The sequence below is a fragment of the Oncorhynchus kisutch genome, linkage group LG20 (genome assembly GCF_002021735.2).
Source record: "Oncorhynchus kisutch isolate 150728-3 linkage group LG20, Okis_V2, whole genome shotgun sequence".
Classification (NCBI taxonomy): Eukaryota; Metazoa; Chordata; class Actinopteri; order Salmoniformes; family Salmonidae; genus Oncorhynchus; species Oncorhynchus kisutch.
In genome coordinates this window covers 48,572,571-48,594,092 of record NC_034193.2, presented here as the reverse complement: position 1 = coordinate 48,594,092, position 21,522 = coordinate 48,572,571, and the positions used below count along the sequence as shown (strand labels likewise).

Sequence of the window (21,522 nt, the reverse complement as noted above, 5' to 3'; positions counted from 1 at the left end):
CCCACAAGAACCTTTCCCCAATAGAATCTTTCCCCCATGCTACACATGTTGATATTCTCACAAACAATCACTACATTGTTTCAATAATATATAGAACCTTTCTCTCAGCTCTGGCATATAAAGCTTTTTTGAGGTCTTGATCACAATTCATTCTGTAGCAGCACAATGACCAAACGATGTACTGTATGTGAGGCTCTTGATCATATCTTTGGTGAGGAAGGAGAGAGGCAAGGAAACTGACAGTGAAGATGCATTAGGAGGAGGAAGTGTCAGAAGTTGAAGACAACACAGAATATGATCCAGACCAAGAGACAACCGATGTGGAACAATCCAGTGATGAGGAAGAGGGCCCTGCTGAGGTTGTTGTTACAATCCAGTGATGAGGAAGAGGGCCCTGCTGAGGTTGTTGTTACAATCCAGTGATGAGGAAGATGGCCCTGCTGAGGTTGTTGTTACATTCCAGTGATGAGGAAGAGGGCCCTGCTGAGGTTGTTGTTACATTCCAGTGATGAGGAAGAGGGCCCTGCTGAGGTTGTTGTTACAATCCAGTGATTAGGAAGAGGGCCCTGCTGAGGTTGTTGTTACATTCCAGTGATGAGGAAGAGGGCCCTGCTGAGGTTGTTGTTACAATCCAGTGATGAGGAAGAGGGCCCTGCTGAGGTTGTTGTTACAATCCAGTGATGAGGAAGAGGGCCCTGCTGAGGTTGTTGTTACATTCCAGTGATGAGGAAGAGGGCCCTGCTGAGGTTGTTGTTACAATCCAGTGATGAGGAAGAGGGCCCTGCTGAGGTTGTTGTTACAATCCAGTGATGAGGAAGAGGACCCTGCTGAGGTTGTTTATACAATCCAGTGTTGTTGTTACAATCCGGTCAAAGAATGGGAATTTGTCCCCACCTGAGAGGAGATGTCAGCTGAAAATGTTATCAGGATCCCAGGGCCAACAAGATACGCCATATCCTGGGTTGATGACATAAAATCCTGCTTTGAACTGTTCCTGACAAGTCAATCGAAACGATGGTGATAAACATGACCAACTTGGAGGGGGAGGAGCGCTTTTAAAGACAACTGGAAGGAGGTAGACCAGACAGACTTCAAAGCATACGTGGGTCTCTTGATTTGGCTGGTGTGATCCAGAAACTAATCTAACACCAGTTTGATGTGATAAATAGCACAATATGTTTCATCTGAGTATTTGTTATAGTCAAAATAATCCATACATGAAGCTTTTTATTACTCAAAAACTAGTTGTATGAGCTCAGGTCAATGAGGCCTATAGGCCATAAATAGCAAATAGAAGTTCAAAACTGGTCATGTTCACAAGAACTTAAGTTGATTAAAAGATCTAACACAACATTAGGTGATAATATATGTATTTATAATCAGCTATAATGGGGCGGTCATTTTGGACCGGGAACACAGAATGAATTAACATGAAACGAACACAACAGGAGGGTTAATGGAGCAAAGTATACATGTTACAGATAGTAGTATTCCTCATAGCACTGATTTTCAACTCACCTTGCCTCGTCCATTTGATTCAAATGCAGCTTTCAAATCATGTATCAATTCAGCATGTGTGGAACACAAAATTACAACAAAAAGTTTCTGGTTTTCATTTATTGAACATGTGTCAATTTCGCTGCTGTAATAAAATGGCTTACAAACAAAAGACAGAAAATGTGCACAACCACCTTACATCCCGTGTGGAAACAGCATAATATCTTTGGCATGATGTCCATTATTACAATATTGTCACCTCATTCAATAGGTCATTTAATCTGTGCATCGAGTTCCCTGTATCTTCACCTTCACACTCTTTTGATTGATTGAAGGAGATTGAATGCTTCAAGAGTACAACAATTCTATACTCAGCAAAACAATTGTAAGTTATTTATTAAAATAAAATAGAAATGAATCATTCACTAACTAAAAACTAATGATTGTAGACTGACATTTTGCTATGACAGATTTAAAAGTAGCTAGTTTGGTTCATTAATGCGTTGTATGATATAATAATACGCAATTTTCCAATATGTCGATGAAAAGCTTTATAATTTCATTGAGTTGACAAAGACATCCGTCCAAAATGCAGAATAGTTGACCTTTGTTGTACCACAATTATAGAATATTCTATTTGTTTCTACAAAATGCATAATAGGCCTACATAAAGCACTTATGATAGCTCGGTTCTCGCAAACATGACAGTTTCTCAGAGATACACAATAAAATCATGTAATCAATATCTCTGAGAAGAAGAACCAATCACGTCTTAGACTCCGATAGAGGCCCATACTGTATGTGGTAAGCGTTGTGTTTTTACCCATGTAGAATTCATCTCAACGACACATTAGAAAACCATCCTTTACAAAACAAATAGTAACTGAGGAAAAAAAGACCGGATTCGCAGATACAACTATTTTTATGTTTGATTAATATCTTTGTCTCCATTATTAGAGTTACATATATTTATGTGCAAAATAAAATGATTGTGTCACACAAAATGTGTTAATGCACTTGGGTCCCTGTGACAACAGGGTTGGAGGAGAGTAAAAAACATAAGGCTAAAGGTCTTATGTGGAACAGTAACATTCACACACAGTGTTTAGTGTCAGGTTCTTCCTGTACAGCATTACTCCGAGTCAGTATTCATGTCATAAGATTTAACTGCCCTCGACAACGCCCACCAACTGGGGAAAACAAACGTTCTTTCCCCCATTGACCGCGACTGTAAAAGAGCAAACTTCGTAGTACACTTTTTGTTATACAAAATGTAACTAGGTCAAAAATCTCAACCTACGGTTCACGATGCTCCCACGTAGGGAAATAGAGCCAGCCGAGAAGAGCCCTGTGGCTTCAGGCTATTCTGTGTGGAAGAGTGAGAAATTGTGGGGACCCGGTGTCAAAGGAGGCTACACTTTAGCTACGTGTGTGGAAAATATGTTATCACAGGTAAGACATGCATCTTGTTGAGTACAGTCAGTTTAGAACTCCACTCACTTCTTGTAGCTTTATAGCTTGTCCGTTTGTGTTGGCTAGCTTAATGTTCTGGTTCAGGGCTCTCCAACCCTGCTCCTGGAGAGCTACCGTCCTGTAGGTTCACTCCAACCCTAATCTAGCACACCTGATTCAAAAAAATGAGCGGTTTATAAACCGAATCAGATTAGTTTCAACTGGGGTTGGGAGTGAAAACCTACAGGAGGATAGCTCTCCAGGAACAGGCTTGGAGAGTCCTGTTCTGGTTGGTGCTAGCACGCACTCACTCACTTGGTTAACATTTAGTGCCGTCATGAAAACGAGGCAAGCGCCTACAACATGACATTATTCTAAGTAGTGAAAATTCTCAGGAGCAGGCAAAGTTGAATAGTAATCTTTACACACGTTGTACTTTTCTTAAATGTATTTTTGTAATTGACTAAAACAAGCAGACAAGAAAATAGCTTTTGGAAAAAGGTCAAGTTTTTGCTGTGAGCCAACGGGGTAACCAAAGTAACCATGGGTTGTTTTCCCCACAGGCAGGCAGGGCCACCACGTTCTATTTCATACCGACTGGGACTATCACATTACAGAAGCACACATCGTCGCCATGACGATCCACACTGCACTGCTTGACAATGTTCCTGTACCGCTTCAGTGTATTTGTCCAGGATGTTCCTTCCTGTGAACAGATACAGGAAGTAGCTGCGATGATTTTCACTAGCTTGGTACACTGAGCATAGGAGTTGGCAGGGCAGCACAAACTGATCTGAGACCAGGCTAGAGTTGCACCAGTGTATACTTACACTATACTGCAGTCGCACCAAACGTCAGGTCAGCATCCACTGACCAGACTATCAATCTCCTCCAGCTTGCATAAGTCTTTACACGATCTCCTTTCGCCTCCTCTTGGTAAAGGCAGACAAAGGAGGACATTTATGCTGTTAGCAGTCTGTAGGCAGGTTGGTGATAGGCCAAACCTCTCCTCCGGTCTCCTTGTACATTGCAGTTAAGGCCACCATTACAGTATGCCAAATGGGCTTTAGCTATCAACATCAGGCTTTTAAGTCCAGACTCTGGGATAAAATACAACTTCCTACTCGTCTCACACACACACACACACACACACACACACACACACACACACACACACACTAAAGTCTTGACTCCCGCTCCTGGTTCTCTCTCCCTCCTTGGTGAAGATGTGCTTTAGCTTAGTGTAGCTCAGCCCTGGGGCTCTGTGCTGTTGCCATGGTGAGGGGGCCCCTCAAGCTCGTTGATGGTGTGGAGGAGCAGGCACACCGGGGGCTGGGTGGGTTGCGTCATAGCGGGGGGTGGCGGGGAGGTGGACCCTGTCGCCGACCTGCACTCCGACCTACTATCGGGTCCATCCAGGGCTAGGGCCTGCTCCTCTTCCACTCCCAGAGCGGGGTGACCGCACCCGGCACAGAAGTCTCCTCCTTCCTGCTCCTCAACCTCCTCCCCCATTAGGCTATCCTTCTCCCTCAGCTCCTTGCCCTCCTGGCTTCCAATACTGGTACTACCACCACGATCACATAAGCATACCTCGATACCAGAGTCACCCGTGAATCGGCGCCGCCGCCCAAGGGCCCCCCTATTATCTTTGTCCTCCTGGGCACCGCTCTCGGGCCCCCCCAGGTCCCCAAGTAACAGATGCTCCTTGCAACTCTTCTCTGGGCCTCTAGGCTCCTCTGTAGAGGCCTCCTGGGGCCCTAGCCCTGGTCCACCATCCTGGGGCCCTAGTCCTGGTCCACCATCCTGGGGCTCTAGCCCTGGTCCACCATCCTGGGGCTCTAGTCCTGGTCCACCATCCTGGGGCTCTAGCCCTGGTCCACCATCCTGGGGCTCCTGAGGCTTATTGTCTGCCTTGTGTCTGTTGTTGCCAATGGTGGGAGCCCCAATGCGGTGGGGCTCTTCCAGGCTCGGCCTGGAGCAGAGGGTGTTGGATACTGGGGGGACCGGAGTGGTCTGGATGGTCGGGCAGTGTCCCAGTCCCAGGCCATCCTGTGGGTCCGTGGGCAGGGGGCTGACTGTATGAAAGACACTGTAGGGAGGGGGAGGGGTGGGAGGGCGGTTCACCACCTCCTCGTAGTCAGGTAGGAGGGAATTTGGAAGAAACCCTGGAAGTGAAGACGAGAGGGACACATAAGACAGTTAGGATTAACTGAAAATGATTGCAAGGAAAACATGTTGCAACGTTGGCATTGAACCAAGACCCGGTGCTTAAGGTTTCCTGCAATCTGGGGCATGAAACAGGGCTGTGTTTCATCCCATACCAAAACGAAACCGCAACTCCTAGTTCAAATAAAGGACTGGAGTTGAGTCAAGGTAGCGCTGCCAGGCAGTGACTAAACTCTCAGTTTGATGCAATAATTGCCATTGAGAAATATCCCCCCTAGCTGAGAGGGAAAACCACAAAAATTCACCCAAGGTGCAATGTTTGAGTAAGCCTCAGCACTGGGGAATAACAATGCAATGTAGTCAGACAGAAAGGCAGAAGGAGAGAACTACTGAGACTGAAGTTGAGTATGTACGAAGCTTTAGTGCTCTCGTGTTTCATTACGCCACGGTAACGATAGGACTGAAATAGAAGGGCATTGCGCAATAATGCCATGTTGTTGACTACTACCAGTATAACGCTGTGCATCTGTGCAGGTCCTCCTAAGCTGGATCACACCATTCCATGGTTAATACAGGCAGCACACCATGCAACAACGCAATATGACGATAACGACATCAATGACGGACTACCACGAGTCTGACTGTGTACAGAACACGGCGCTCTCTCGTGTTGTGGGTGTCGCGCCGTGCCACACGGGGAGCTCTGATAGGCGGGACTCTTACTGAAGTAGAATGGAAGGGAGGTGTAGTTGTGCGCCTCGCGGTAGGCGATGAGGTTGATCTCGTGCTGGCGCTGCTGCTGCTGCAGCCGGTGCTTGGTGCGCCGGTGGTGACACACGCAGCAGCAGCTCAGGATGAAGATGATGACCCACACCAGCCAGAACCCTGCCGGAGACAGAGACACAGTAGAAAGACTGTGAAACATAGACATAATGTTAATACGTGTTATTCATGTCTCTATGGTGAAACTACTGTAAAAGTACTGCTGAACAGAAGGAGTGACATATAGTTTTTGAAAGCAACAGAGAGCTACAGTACATTACTGTAAAAATCTAGTGCCTGTACAGTGAATGCCAGTGGTGACAAATTGCTAGTGAATGCAATAGAGAGATATAGTGCACCACTACACAGTAACAATGTGGAGGCAAAGACATAGATATTGGCCAACTACCCTCCAGGTTTGTTCTAAACATTGTTCCATAGCAAGGATGTAACTGCATTGGAACTTGGTTACCAACAGTGTACCATGGTGTCAATTGGTATTCTACGTTCCAATCGGAGTTCACAGTTCATGTTGTAGCTCATTCATCACGGCAAAAAGCAGAGGACCTAACTCCTGGGATGGAGGAGGAGGAGGAGGAAGTGATATGCAGAGGACCTAACTCCTGGGATGGGGGAGGAAGTGATATACAGAGGACCTAACTCCTGGGATGGAGGAGGAGGAAGTGATATACAGAGGACCTAACTCCTGGGATGGAGGAGGAGGAGGCAGTGATATACAGAGGACCTAACTCCTGGGATGGAGGAGGAGGTGATATACAGAGGACCTAACTCCTGGGATGGAGGAGGAGGAGGAAGTGATATACAGAGGACCTAACTCCTGGGATGGAGGAGGAAGTGATATACAGAGGACCTAACTCCTGGGATGGAGGAGGAGGAGGAAGTGATATGCAGAGGACCTAACTCCTGGGATGGGGAGGAGGAGGAAGTGATATACAGAGGAGCTACCTCCTGGGATGAGGCAGGAGGAGGAAGTGATATACAGAGGACCTAACGCCTGGGATGGGGGGGAGGAAGTGATATGCAGAGGACCTAACTCCTGGGATGGGGGGGGAGGAAGTGATATACAGAGGACCTACCTCCTGGGATGGGGGAGGAGGAAGTGATATACAGAGGACCTAACTCCTGGGATGAGGGAAGAGGAGGAAGTGATATACAGAGGACCTAACTCCTGGGATGAGGCAGGAGGAGGAAGTGATATACAGAGGACCTAACTCCTGGGATGAGGCAGGAGGAGGAAGTGATATACAGAGGACCTAACTCCTGGGATGAGGCAGGAGGAGGAAGTGATATACAGAGGACCTAACTCCTGGGATGAGGCAGGAGGAGGAAGTGATATACAGAGGACCTAACTCCTGGGATGAGGCAGGAGGAGGAAGTGATATACAGAGGACCTAACTCCTGGGATGAGGCAGGAGGAGGAAGTGATATACAGAGGACCTAACTCCTGGGATGAGGCAGGAGGAGGAAGTGATATACAGAGGACCTAACACCTGGGATGGGGGGGAGGAAGTGATATGCAGAGGACCTAACTCCTGGGATGAGGGAGGAGGAGGAAGTGATATACAGAGGACCTAACTCCTGGGATGGGGAGGAGGAAGTGATATACAGAGGACCTAACTCCTGGGATGGGGGAGGAGGAGGAGGAAGTGATATACAGAGGACCTAACTCCTGGGATGGGGGAGGAGGAGGAGGAGGAGGAAGTGATATACAGAGGACCTAACTCCTGGGATGGGGGAGGAGGAGGCAGTGATATACAGAGGACCTAACTCCTGGGATGGGGGAGGAGGAGGAAGTGATATACAGAGGACCTAACTCCTGGGATGAGGAGGAAGTGATATGCAGAGGACCTAACTCCTGGGAGGAGAAGGAAGTGATATACAGAGGACCTAACTCCTGGGATGAGGGAGGAGGAAGTGATATGCAGAGGACCTAACTCCTGGGAGGAGAGGGAAGTGATATGCAGAGGACCTAACTCCTGGGAGGAGGGAGGAGAGGGAAGTGATATACAGAGGACCTAACTCCTGGGAGGAGAAGGAAGTGATATACAGAGGACCTAACTCCTGGGATGAGGGAGGAGGAGGAAGTGATATACAGAGGACCTAACTCCTGGGATGGGGGAGGAGGAGGAGGAAGTGATATACAGAGGACCTAACTCCTGGGATGGGGGAGGAGGAGGAGGAGGAAGTGATATACAGAGGACCTAACTCCTGGGATGGGGGAGGAGGAGGCAGTGATATACAGAGGACCTAACTCCTGGGATGGGGGAGGAGGAGGAAGTGATATACAGAGGACCTAACTCCTGGGATGAGGAGGAAGTGATATGCAGAGGACCTAACTCCTGGGATGGGGAGGAGGAAGGCATATACAGAGGACCTAACTCCTCAGATGAGGGAGGAGGAGGAAGGCATTTCCAGAGGACCTAACTCCTGGGATGGGGAGGAAGTGATCTACAGAGGACCTAACTCCTGGGATGGGGAGGAAGGTCCTAGTACAGTAAATAAGCTTTAAATGAGTGTTAGAACTGACTTGTCTTTTTGAAAAATGTAGGGTGTGCATTCAGAACATGTACTGTATGTTCAGTACATGCATGTTCACATGCAGTGATGTAAACTACTTAAGCAGTACTTTAAAGTATCTGTACTTTACTTTTTATATTTTTACTCCACTACATTGCTAAAGAAAATATATTTTTTCTCCATACATTTGACACCCAAAAGTACTTACACTTTGAATGCTTAGCAGGACAAGAAAATTGTCAATTTCACACACTTATCAAGAGAACATCCCATACTGCCTCTGATCTGGCCGACTCACTAAACACAAATGCTTCATATTTAAATTATGTCTGAGTGTTAGTGTGCCACTGGTTAACCATAAATGTAAAAAAAAATCAAGGCAATTTTGCCATCTGGTTTTCTTAATTTAAGGAATGTGAAATGATTTATACTTTCTTTTGATACTCAAGTATATTTAAAAGCAAATACTTTGACTCAAGTAGTATTTTACTGGGTGACTTCACTTTTACTTAATTTTCTATGAAGGTATCTTTACTTTTACTCAAGTATGACAACTGGGTACTTTCTCCACCACTGTTCACGTGTACAGGTGAATGTGAGGGGACACTGATATATGACTACAATGCTAATGCATTTCAGAGCGGGAGAATGAGAGTGAAAGGTAGAGAGAGCAAAGAGAGAAAAGAGCATGTGTGTGGGTGATAGCATAGAGAGAGAGAGAGAGAGAGTCCTTACACCAGAGTTCATAGTAGTAACTGCAGCACTGTGACTCCCCACAGCAGTGTCCTGATTCGCAGACGTAGCTCTGGTTGTTCAGCCCCTCACAGTGCAGAAGGCTCTGGAAGACAAGAGACAAGTCAATAACAGGAGTGTAAAACCGCATATCCACAAACTTTTGCAATGGACAACGGAAATAAGCATTTCATATCGGACAAGCCCAGGTAGTCTGTTGCCGTGTCAGTCTGTTTTCTTCCATCTGTTGCCTAGTGAATATGACCCAGCACCCAGCACCCGCCACTCAAATACTGATGTTCATTTTTGTTAGTCATCATCTTGATAAAAGGTGAAACCCCTAGAATTTCTTCCCTATGTGGAAGCTAGGTCTATTGCAACATCACTAGGCTGCATTCAAAGCAAATCTGCCCCTCATCATCCCCTTTTCCTGTAACATGGCAGAGACTCGCGCTCGCAACATGCAAAAAACAACGATTTTACTGAGTTACAGTTCATAAGGAAATCAGTCAATTCAAATCAAATTAATTAGGCACTAATCTATGGATTTCACATGACTGGGAATACATATATGCATCGGTTGGTCACATAACAAAAAAGATGTACGGACTGGATTAAAAAAAGTCAGTATCTGCAGTGTGACCACCATTTGCCTCATGCAGTGCGACATCTCCTTCACATAGAGTTGACCAGGCTGTTGATTGTGGCCCGTGGAATGTTGTCCCACTCTTCTTCAATGGCTGTGCGACATCGATGCATATTGGCAGGAACTGGAACAAGCTGTCGTACACTTTGATCCAGAGCATCCCAAACATGCTCAATGGGTGACATGTTTGGTGAATATGCAGGCCATGGAAGAACTATGACATTTTCAGCTTCCAGGAATTGTGTACAGATCCTTGCGACTTTTGGCTGTGCATTATCATGCTGAAACATGTGGTGATGGCAGCAGATGAATGGCAATGGGCCTTAGGATCGTCACGGTATCTCTGTGCAATTAAATTGCCATCGATGAAATGCAAGTGTTTGTTGTCCGTAGCTTATGCCTGCCCATACCATAACCCCACCATGGGGAACTCTGTTCACAACACTGACATCAGAAAACCATTTGCCCACACAACACTATACAAGTAATCTGCAGTTGTGAGGCTAGTTGGACATATTGCCAAATTCTCTAAAACAACGTTGGAGGTGGCTTATGGTAGAGAAATTAACATTAAATTATCTGGCAACAGCTCTGGTGGACATGCTGTTTAATCAGCTTCTTGATATGCCACACCTGTCAGGTGGATGGATTTTCTTGTTAAAATGAAAAATGCTCACTAACAGGGATGGAAACAAATGTATGCACAAAATGTTAGAGAAATAAGCTTTCTGTGCATATGGAACATTTCTGGGATCTTTTATTTAAACTCATGAAACTCACTTTACATGTCGTGTTCATATTTTTTCTTCAGTGTATATGTTGTTGAAAATATATTTCAAAGCGATTTAGATTGTACAATGATTCCCTACACTTTTCAGTGCTTGTTTTCTCACAAACTGAAATAGAGCGAACAGTGTAGAATTTTAGCATCCAGGAAAAGAGTGATTTCTACATTGGCCACTTGACTCCATTTCCACCAAATAACACAGCCAAAGTCAAAACAGCTTTCCTATACTGACAATCCATGTCGCTCCGCGGGAGAAATCAATGGGGTGAATATCACAGCTAATCACAACACTGGCGGGGAAGTAATACTGTGAAACACTATCATTCTACTATTACTGCATGCATGTATATATGACGGACATCTTCTGAAATTACAATGCAAAAATAAATCCTGTGTGTAGCACCTTCAACTCATGATAGCATTATGGAGCATTGACTGAAACATCAACTATAAGATCACAACATACAGCAGTTGAGCTATCTCTACAGAAATTGCTCTGGCGATTAGACCTAGGTCACCTGAGTTCTACACTCTCACAGATACTGTAACTGTATGGGACCTGAATAACAAATACATGTATTCATCAAACAACTGATTAACAACTAGTTAGTATAGCCTATAGACTATATCATATTTGCATATTGCCCTTTAGGGTTTAGGCTAGGTCACTTTATCAGCACTCACAGATACTGCACCTGGCCATAATAAATAAAAAAATGAAATAAGTCTTAAATGTAAAAAATTAAATACATAAAAATAGATCAATAACTGATTACTCGTGTTCAATGTAGCCTATAGGGTCTGGAAGAACTAGGTCCAGACATAAGTGGTAGTATTGAACCTCTCAATCGTCCCTCTTATACATGGGTGCTAAGCTGCTAGAATGTCCACTGCTCAGATTTCCTCATCACTTATCAGTCATTACTTGGATTATAGACAGACATGGCCCACCCTGGAACAAACACACCAAGTTCGTCTAATCAAGAGAAACACAATGTACAGACACAAGCATCTTCTGTTTGCGTAGATGATGGCCTAAATGTGCCTCCAGTTAAACAGGAACTGGCCTTTTAGCCTACATCAAAAGCTTTAAACCTGATAGATCAAAGACACACTTAAAATCAGTGTCAATACACACGTTATCCTTCAATCAATCAGTTTCTACTTTCCAAGGGGACAGCAGGAATAGCCGTTGATAAAGAATTGACTAAAAAACAGAAACCAGACAAGGAAGACAGCCAAGGAAGCCTCTAATCAAAAACTGCTTCAGATTGTATATTGATTTAGCAGGCAACCCCTACCAGGATACACATTATCTACAAGATTAGATTATGGATTAAATCCCGAGGAGAAATGTTAGCCAAGGTTTTCTCTACCCGTTTCCTTTCCAGCTGGAGAGGCATTGCTGTCCAAATTTCTAAATCCCAAGGAACGCGCAAGTCCTTTCAACTCAAGGGTCGTTATCCTTCCAGTCCACAGATGAAAAAAGTGAAAGAGCACACACACACACACACACCAAGCAAAATAGGGGACAAGGATTTCTCTAAGGAAATGTCCAAGCAGCAGTGGAGTGTGAGCTGCCAGCCAGAGTAGAGGACTGCATGGTAATGAAGAGTGGAGCACCCTCGGTATTCAAAACGTCAGGCAGAGTTTGTGTGTCCGAGTGAGGACAGTTATAACACAGGAATAGTGAAGCCCAGCCACAGATCAACTTCACACACACACACACACACACACGCACACACACATACATACACTATGCGTTTCCACTAGGCAAGCCTGGACATTTCTGCAGTGTCTCTTTTTAACAGCCTCCCACAAATAGTTTACACCATACAACTACATTGTATGACATGGCATAAACCCATCACAAAAAAAAAAGAGAAACTAGGCTACTGTTTGGTTTGGAGGCATTTCCAGTTCTGAAATAACTTGCACTGAGGAGATTACACAATAGTCTCGGGTCAGAGACCTTTGGCTTTAGAGGAGCTCAAGAACTCCCTGTCTCCCAGCCTCGGGGCTGTTGTCGAGAACCAAAGTGCAAAGATATAACCCTTAGGCTTATGACCTATACTGTATGACGTGATGTTTTTGTTACTTGTTGTTGTATTTGTGCTAGGATGTTGGATCCAGTCCAGTTAGCACGATAGGCTAGGCCTAGAAACAAAAACTAAAGGCAAATCCATACTATTTGGACAACAAATTGCCTAAGCCTAGGTTAAGAGATGAAGAGTTAAGTTTTTGGGGGCGTCTGAATTTGCTATCGCCTAGGAGACGTATCAGGCAAGACATTGAGACATTGAGACATTGACCCAACAAAGAATCTCGACAGATAACATTCCTCAGTCTCTCAGCCTTCGACAATAGGCTTCTGCAGGATGGAACAACCATCCCTTCTCGTACTACAGTAGGGGATTAGGGATGGGTGGATTGTGTTACTAACTCTGCCAGAGCCTACAGGCATAATAGAGATTAATTCAACTTAAAAATCGACCATAATGAGAAGCTGCTGAAACAACCAGACATTCAAGAACAGTCCGGTGTCACTGCTTGACTATCAGAACATTTATTTTCTTTGACAGCTGCTAAAAAGTGACTAAGTGGATTCTTGACCGAGTGCATATGATATAGCATTTGATCTGGCATGAATACGCACAAACCTTCCATACTGACAGACTATTGATGCTGTATACTAGTGTCTAAGCTAAATTATTTATGGAGGATCTCTACCTTCTCATGCAAAGAAGCATGTTAGTTTCAAATTCTTAGTAGGCTCATCGCAAAAACAAAAAAAAAGTCATCTTGAATGAAAAAGAAAATCCAAGTGCATCTTTCTTAGGCCTGCAATAGAAGCATGGATTGCTCACGTAAGCTACATGACAGGCAAAGAAGTCTCAACCAGCATAGCATTCTTTTGGACTGACATATTGCATACAGGGTTCGCTACTGCGGCCAAAACAATTGGAGATGTTTTATTACCTGGTAACGTTAGTATTAGGTTCACTATTAGCTTTCTTATTATTATCAGGATTTATTCAAACAGTAATGTGCAATCGACCAAAAATAGAACTTTCTGATAAGGCAACAATGGCACAGGAATGCCCCAGTCTGTGTGCACAGGAATGCCCCAGTCTGTGTGCACAGGAATGCCCCAGTCTGTGTGCACAGGAATGCCCCAGTCTGTGTGCACAGGAATGCCCCAGTCTGTGTGTACAGGAATGCCCCAGTCTGTGTGTACAGGAATGCCCCAGTCTGTGTGCACAGGAATGCCCCAGTCTGTGTGCACAGGAATGCCCCAGTCTGTGTGCACAGGAATGCCCCAGTCTGTGTGCACAGGAATGCCCCAGTCTGTGTGCACAGGAATGCCCCAGTCTGTGTGCACAGGAATGCCCCAGTCTGTGTGCACAGGAATGCCCCAGTCTGTGTGCACAGGAATGCCCCAGTCTGTGTGCACAGGAATGCCCCAGTCTGTGTGTAAGGGCTTGACATACAGGGGAGTTTTAGGAAGCCCTCATCAATGGCTTGCTTGGGCCAGTGATTATTTTTTTAATAGTGCTATTTTAAATCTAGGCTATATAATTGATCTATGTAAAAATATAAGGTGGATTTCCGAAGCTGTTTGTTCGATATGTTGATTATTCACCACACTCATATAGTCCATAGATAATCTGTCGGGCAGAGAGCTTTGCGGAGCTCAAATTGCTGGTCGTTGCGTGGAGCCAAGACCGACAGGGGTAGGGGTAGGAAAGATGTTCCAAGTTAGGATATCTACCAGTAAATGCTAAGGCAAAAATGGGCATGCAAACCGGGCATTTAAAAAGTTCAAAGTCTTGGTTGAATATTTGCAATGTGCAATTCAGTCACCATGGAATAGTCTGCCTTTAAAAACCAGACATTTCCTCTAGAGCAAGGCTCTCCAACCCTGTTCCTGGAGAGCTACCCTCCTATAGGTTTTCACTCCAACCCTTTTCCTGGAGAGCTACCCTCCTATAAGCTTTCACTCCAACCCTGTTCCTGGAGAGCTACCAGTTAACCAACCAGCTAATTATTCCAATCAAATGCACTAGATTAGGGTTGGAACAAAAATCTATAGTAGCGCTCCAGGAACAGAGTTGAAGGGCTCTGTGTCTTTGCTCTTTGGTCCTTGAAAAGTAATTGAAGTTATGGTAGTTGATTTAAGCCAGACTTCATTAGCGTGTGCGTTGTGAACATGACTATTTAGTCAGGCAAAACCCACATTATTTTGACATATTTTAGAAGGTCAAAATAATCAAAATGTCAATGCATAAGGCCTTTAAATAAATGCCTTATTCTTGTGGTAATGCACACTATGACAGAGTTTTTTTTAATACGCTACTACAACAATGAAATATCAAATGTAGGTCCTTCACATTTCTTATTTAAAGATGCACTATGTAGAAATCACTCTGGCATGTCGTGGTCGCTAAAATTCTAATAGTACACCTAAATTCAGTTTGTACAATGATTCTCTACGCTATACTTGTCACAATCTAAACCATTGTGAAAAATATTTTCCATAACCAAAAATATAGTATTTTCAGCTGTTTCAAGCTGGTGTACAAAACTGAAAGTAAAAGACGCAAGAACAAAACTTAAAACGGGAAGCAAAGAAATAGCACTCATAGAACCGATCTACCGGATCTTTAACTCATATTTCTATGCGAATTTGGTCTGGTCGCCCAAAAAGTTAGCTTTAAGTGCTTGGAAAAAGTCCTTGAATTTTGTGTTTGAACCCTGTATAGGCTACTTGCTCAGGTCGCAAATGAATGATAAAATCAGCTGCTATTGAAATTATGCACTTCATTCGATTTCCTGTCAGATCTTGACCCATGTCGGTATTTCTTTCATTCGGGTCAGTCGCTTTAAGTTGGCATTGGCCCAGTGTACCACTGGCAAATTTACCTGAATGTCGAGCTCTGCTGTGTGTGGTACGTGTAGGACCTATATGTCTACCGCTTTATGGAGCCGTTAATGATGCCCTTACTGTTTTTAGGTAGATGGAAAGACAAAAGCGAACTACAAAGTAGCCTATGCCTTCTTGGCAGAATCATGATTATTTGCATCAATCCAGTGGCCATTTGTTTTGAAAACAACATCACAAGTGCGCTGCACAAACACAGCTAGCCAAACAACTGTCTGGCTGGTAAGCACCTGAATAAAAGGGTAAAACTACACAAGAATCTAAATTTCACAAATTCTCTCAACAATGGTCAGCAAATATGTTTTAAGAATTGTTGTGGATTTTGAACATCAAATGTATTTTTGTTTTGTTGCCATGATATCGTTTTTTTTTTATTTATTTTTTTCACCTTTATTTAACCAGGTAGGCTAGTTGAGAACAAGTTCTCATTTGCAACTGCGACCTGGCCAAGATAAAGCATAGCAGTGTGAGCAAACAACAAAGAGTTACACATGGAGTAAACAATTAACAAGTCAATAACACAGTAGAAAACGAAGGGGGGGTCTATATACAATGTGTGCAAAAGGCATGAGGAGGTAGGCAAATAATTACAATTTTGCAGATTAACACTGGAGTGATAAAAGATCAGATGGTCATGTACAGGTAGAGATATTGGTGTGCAGAAGAGCAGAAAAGTAAATAAATAAAAACAGTACGGGGATGAGGTAGGTGAAAAGGGTGGGCTATTTACCAATAGACTATGTACAGCTGCAGCGATCGGTTAGCTGCTCAGATAGCTGATGTTTGAAGTTGGTGAGGGAGATAAGTCTCCAACTTCAGCGATTTTTGCAATTCGTTCCAGTCACAGGCAGCAGAGTACTGGAACGAAAGGCGGCCAAATGAGGTGTTGGCTTTAGGGATGATCAGTGAGATACACCTGCTGGAGCGCGTGCTACGGATGGGTGTTGCCATCGTGACCAGTGAGCTGAGATAAGGCGGAGCTTTACCTAGCATAGACTTGTAGATGACCTGGAGCCAGTGGGTCTGGCGACGAATATGTAGCGAGGGCCAGCCGACTAGAGCATACAAGTCGCAGTGGTGGGTAGTATAAGGTGCTTTAGTGACAAAACGGATGGCACTGTGATAGACTGCATCCAGTTTGCTGAGTAGAGTGTTGGAAGCCATTTTGTAGATGACATCGCCGAAGTCGAGGATCGGTAGGATAGTCAGTTTTACTAGGGTAAGCTTGGCGGCTTGAGTGAAGGAGGCTTTGTTGCGGAATAGAAAGCCGACTCTTGATTTGATTTTCGATTGGAGATGTTTGATATGAGTCTGGAAGGAGAGTTTGCAGTCTAGCCAGACACCTAGGTACTTATAGACGTCCACATATTCTAGGTCGGAACCATCCAGGGTGGTGATGCTAGTCGGGCATGCAGGTGCAGGCAGCGACCGGTTGAAAAGCATGCATTTGGTTTTACTAGCGTTTAAGAGCAGTTGGAGGCCACGGAAGGAGTGTTGTATGGCATTGAAGCTTGTTTGGAGGTTAGATAGCACAGTGTCCAAAGACGGGCCGAAAGTATATAGAATGGTGTCGTCTGCGTAGAGGTGGATCAGGGAATCGCCCGCAGCAAGAGCAACATCATTGATATACACAGAGAAAAGAGTCGGCCCGAGAATTGAACCCTGTGGCACCCCCATAGAGACTGCCAGAGGACCGGACAGCATGCCCTCCGATTTGACACACTGAACTCTGTCTGCAAAGTAATTGGTGAACCAGGCAAGGCAGTCATCCGAGTACATTGGTACAGTATCAAGTATCGTTTTTCCAAAATCTGCCCTCTAGATGATTTCACAGAACACATGCCACTTTGAAATCTGCAATAAATACATTTAGCATTTTATTTTAAAGTCTCTTTTCTTTGCTGTTACAGTAAATCGATCTACATCAAAGAACAAGGGCATACTCATTTAAAAGATGACTAGTCATTTTTAGCCTGGTTCTGTACAGAATGCAGTCATTACGGGACACCGGCCAGGTCATTGTCCATTATCTTTATTAAAAGTTTGGTGTGACTAAATCGTGTGTTGGTGCCACCAACTAAAAAAGGTGGTAGCTGGAAAAAGTTAGTGTAGAACTCTGGCATAGTTCACTTCCTATTTTGCAGATTCAATACTGACACAGAGCTGACTGGCAAGGGGACTGTACAGCAACAGTGTTGTAGAAGAGATGTGTTCTGAAGAAAGTTCAAGGTTGGACAGTTCGTGCTGAACAGAACAAGCGGTGACAACAAAAACAACATTCTCGACCACCACACACACATTCAGCTCTACTTTTCAAAGGGAAAAGAGGACGTGCTCAGGGAACTAGCCTATTGTGGTTAATGTTTCACCAACAATACTCCCACATGAAGAGTAACCACCTTGCAAGAGATCTGAAGTCTTGTCTTTGCAGACAGATATTAGGCTACACTTCTAAGCTGTAGCACAGGGGGCTAAGGCAGTCTTGAAATGCAATGTACGGACAACCTGGGTTTGATACCTAGTCAGTTTGGGAGTTTGAAAAATGAGGGTGACTGATGTCAGCCTAGGCCAAAACCAAGTAGGACAATGCAATCCAAGTATTGTGTCACTCAATATTTCTCTCAAAGAGAACTTGACAAATCCAGAGGTTAAACAAGACATGGGGATTGACATTGGCTCCTCCACTCAGCAACTGGTGACCATATTCAGTCACCCAGAACTAAGGCAAGATGCCAGATACAAAATGAAAGTCTCAATGATGTAGCAGCAAACAGGGAGAACGTTCAGATATCTGCGAGGGGCTGTAGCCCCCTTCCTAGAAATAAAGAAAAACATTGTTAAATTAAATTTAGACTTGTGGGTGATTCCTCACAAAACAGGACCATGATTTTTTGGATTTTCACAAAATGTTATCCATAGAATGGTCCTTTAGAGGAAGGATTGTTGACATAGATGACTACACAAAACATTACGAACACTTTCCATGACCGACTGACCAGGTGAAAGCTATGATCACTTATTGATACCACTTGTTAATAAATCCACTTCAAATCAGTGTAGATAGACATGGGAGGAGACGGGTTGAAGGACTTTTAAGCCGGGAGACATTTGAGACATGGATTGTGTATGTGTGCCAGTCAGAGGGGGAACGTGCAAGACAAAAGGTTTAAATGCCTTTGAACAGGGTGTGGTAGTAGGTGTCAGGCGCACCGGTTTGTGTCAAGAACTGCAACACTGCTGCATTTTTTTTTCTCACTCAACAGTTTCCTGTGTGTATCAAGAAGGACATCGAGCCAACTTGACAACTGTGGGAAGCATTGGAGTCAACATGGGCCAGCATCCCTGTGGAACGCTTTTGAGTCCATGCACTTACGAACTGAGGCTGTTCTGAGGGAAAAGGAGGGGGAGGGTGCGCAACTCAATATTAGGAAGGTGTTATTCATATTTTGTACCATCACCATCATTACATTTTTATATTAAAGCATAATTGAAAAATAATGAATTGCAGTTGGAACATGTGACATTTTGGCATTACCCAGGCCTTCTTTAAGACTCCATAATCTTTATTCTGCACTTCCAAGGAAAAATTGGTGTCAAAGCTTTACTGCCTGCTCTGTAATAAGAGTTGTACTTTAATAAAGAAAATGCACATTATATAAATATTGAAAATTATAAACATGAATATTTAATATTTTAGGGGTTGAATGCCAGTTGTGAGAATTTCCCAAAAGGAGAGCCCAAAAAGAATTATCTGAACCTTTTATCTAATGATAAAATGCTCTTGTATATGAGGGGGGACTTTGTGTGTCAGGACATGGACTGAAATTAAATCAGGTTCAAAACAACTGGGAACTCTAAAATGTCCAACTTCAGTGTCTTCAAGACGAATGGGAACTAAAAAATAAATAAAACAAGAACTCCAACTGGGAAAAAACTTTTTGAATGGTCATCCAACTTGGAATCTTTCTAGGGCTCCGACTTTCCGACCTGAAAATCACTGACGTCATAATTTGACGTCGTTTTCCCCCCAGCATTTCCAGTTGTCTTGAAAGCACAAGAGCAGGTTAGCGTTTTTCGATATGAATCTTGTTCTGGAGGCAGCTCTGCAGAGTGGTAAAATAGCTGGCGCAGCACAGTGAGCACTTGTCTCAAATACATCGTTACAGTTGTTGGTTAGCTAGCAAGCAAGCATTTTTTTTGTACATATTAGCATCGACATGAAATCAGTCAAAACACCTGAAAACAAGACACGATATAAAGAACAAGATAACACTAGCTGAAACGAGACATCCGCGATTCCCTTAATTGCGGCTTCTTGTGATTGGGTGGATTCGATTATGCTGAGCGGGGCACCGGTCTATGGCCGGTGACGTGAGGTGCAAAACGGTGAGGGAAGAGCTCCTTTCTCAAATGGAATAGTAATCTGCGATGTTCGGTCATGGTGAATCGTCCAGAAACATACACTTCTTTTCCAGAAAATATGTTTCAACTTTAAAACTAGTTTTCATTGGGAAGGCAGATACAAATATTTGTATCAAAAGCGAACACTTTCGCATGTTAAAAAGCAATCTCACCACGTGCTTAATTACACCGTTTATTGGAGCCGACTTCACAGTGAGCTTTGACTGGTGCATCTGGCTCATGCTCGGGAGGCTTGGTTGGTTCTAAAACCAATTACAATCAACTTACATATTATGCAAAACACACCTACCCGTGCCAGATGAACCGAATCTCCTCATTGTTACTAGCTGGCTGTTCAGAATCATAACGCAGATTCCGGTCACATCGATGCACGCGCATCATTTTCGTTACAACAGCCAACCCGTTTATAAAACAGCACTTACACATGCAGTTTCAATGCAAATATATATCAAAACATCAAGTAAAAATTGTTTTTAAGTAGACAGCTACTGACTTGTTGGCTAGTAGGATGATAATGCTGTACGTGGCGAGATATGATAACTGTCAACCATTTAATTAGACAGCTGTCAATGGGTGCGGCTAGAGAAGTTCGCTTAACACTAAGGTTAAGGTTAGTGACTAACAGTAGCCATGTAGCTAACGTTAGTTACTAAAGCAGCACACACTTTGTCGAGTTCCGTCAACGCTAGCTAGCAATATGGCTAAGTGCCTGTGATGCCAACTAAATAGCTGACTGAACAACTAACTAGCTAGCAAGATAGCTAAAGCTAGCTACAGCGGTCGAATTTAGAAGTTATACCCAACCGATACTAGTAAGCCAGCAAACTTGTAGGAAAACAGCTGGTCAAATTAATAACTAGCTACCTAACAAAGTAGCTAGCCGTTTTTGCAACATTACTAGCTACCCAAATAAACATGCACGACCCGATCCAAAAACAAATCCTGGCAGACTTGAGTCCAAATCTTACCTCGTCTAATGTCGCTTCGGAGGGGCTGACAACGTGCAAAAACAATCCCATTTTAAGACTCACGCCTAAAATCTCGTTCATTCCTCCGACCGGACTCGTGTAAAAACATAAGCGTAGACGTTTGTTGTTCACTTCACTAATCTTAGCGAAATGTCAAACTAGTTTACGGCTCTACCAGACGCACTGAAAGACCACGCATGCGCTGCCTCCTTGCTACTGGGTAATTTGATATTTCAAGGAGGCGAATTCGATTAATCTGGCCCGGGGTACACCGAGCGTGGAACTTGAATACTAGAATGGAAAGAACCTTCTTGTGATCGTCCAAAGATCAGCCATGTTGGTCAGGGAGTTAGGGAGTTGTTCAACCACGGTTTGGTTTGCCAGTGCTGTGATAAGATAGTGTGTAAAACAATGAATGTGAAGAATTTATCTGCACTGTATGTGTGTTAGCCAGACAGTTTTAGAGGAATGATATTGCATCATATAACAGCACTCACAGCTTTCCAAGAAAACAAAACCAGACATTTATGGTCCTTTCACATATATTTGAGGTGAAAGCGGGAGGGAGCATCAGCCTTCTCAAATGAACAGTAAAGATGATTGCATTTGT

The 21,522-nt window shown here is 43.8% G+C and overlaps 1 protein-coding gene across 2 annotated transcripts; it reads right to left on the bottom strand.

The window, feature by feature from the left end:
- Nucleotides 1–1,600: 1,600 nt before the first annotated feature.
- LOC109883913 (WW domain binding protein 1-like) lies at nt 1,601–21,134 on the bottom strand. 2 transcript variants are annotated; one of them, XR_004204413.1, is made up of 5 exons: nt 20,913–21,133; nt 9,151–9,253; nt 5,839–6,000; nt 3,780–5,114; nt 1,601–3,655 (listed from the first exon to the last, which is right to left on the bottom strand). XR_004204413.1 is itself a non-coding variant. In XM_031798905.1 (4 exons), the coding sequence occupies exons 1-4, from the start codon at nt 20,991–20,993 to the stop codon at nt 4,198–4,200; spliced, it is 1,263 nt and encodes a 420-aa protein (XP_031654765.1). In that variant the 5' UTR covers nt 20,994–21,134; the 3' UTR covers nt 1,601–4,197. The 2 variants fall into 2 exon arrangements, 1 of the variants encoding a protein (XP_031654765.1); XM_031798905.1 differs by having other exon boundaries at nt 1,601–5,114; nt 20,913–21,134.
- Nucleotides 21,135–21,522: the final 388 nt, after the last annotated feature.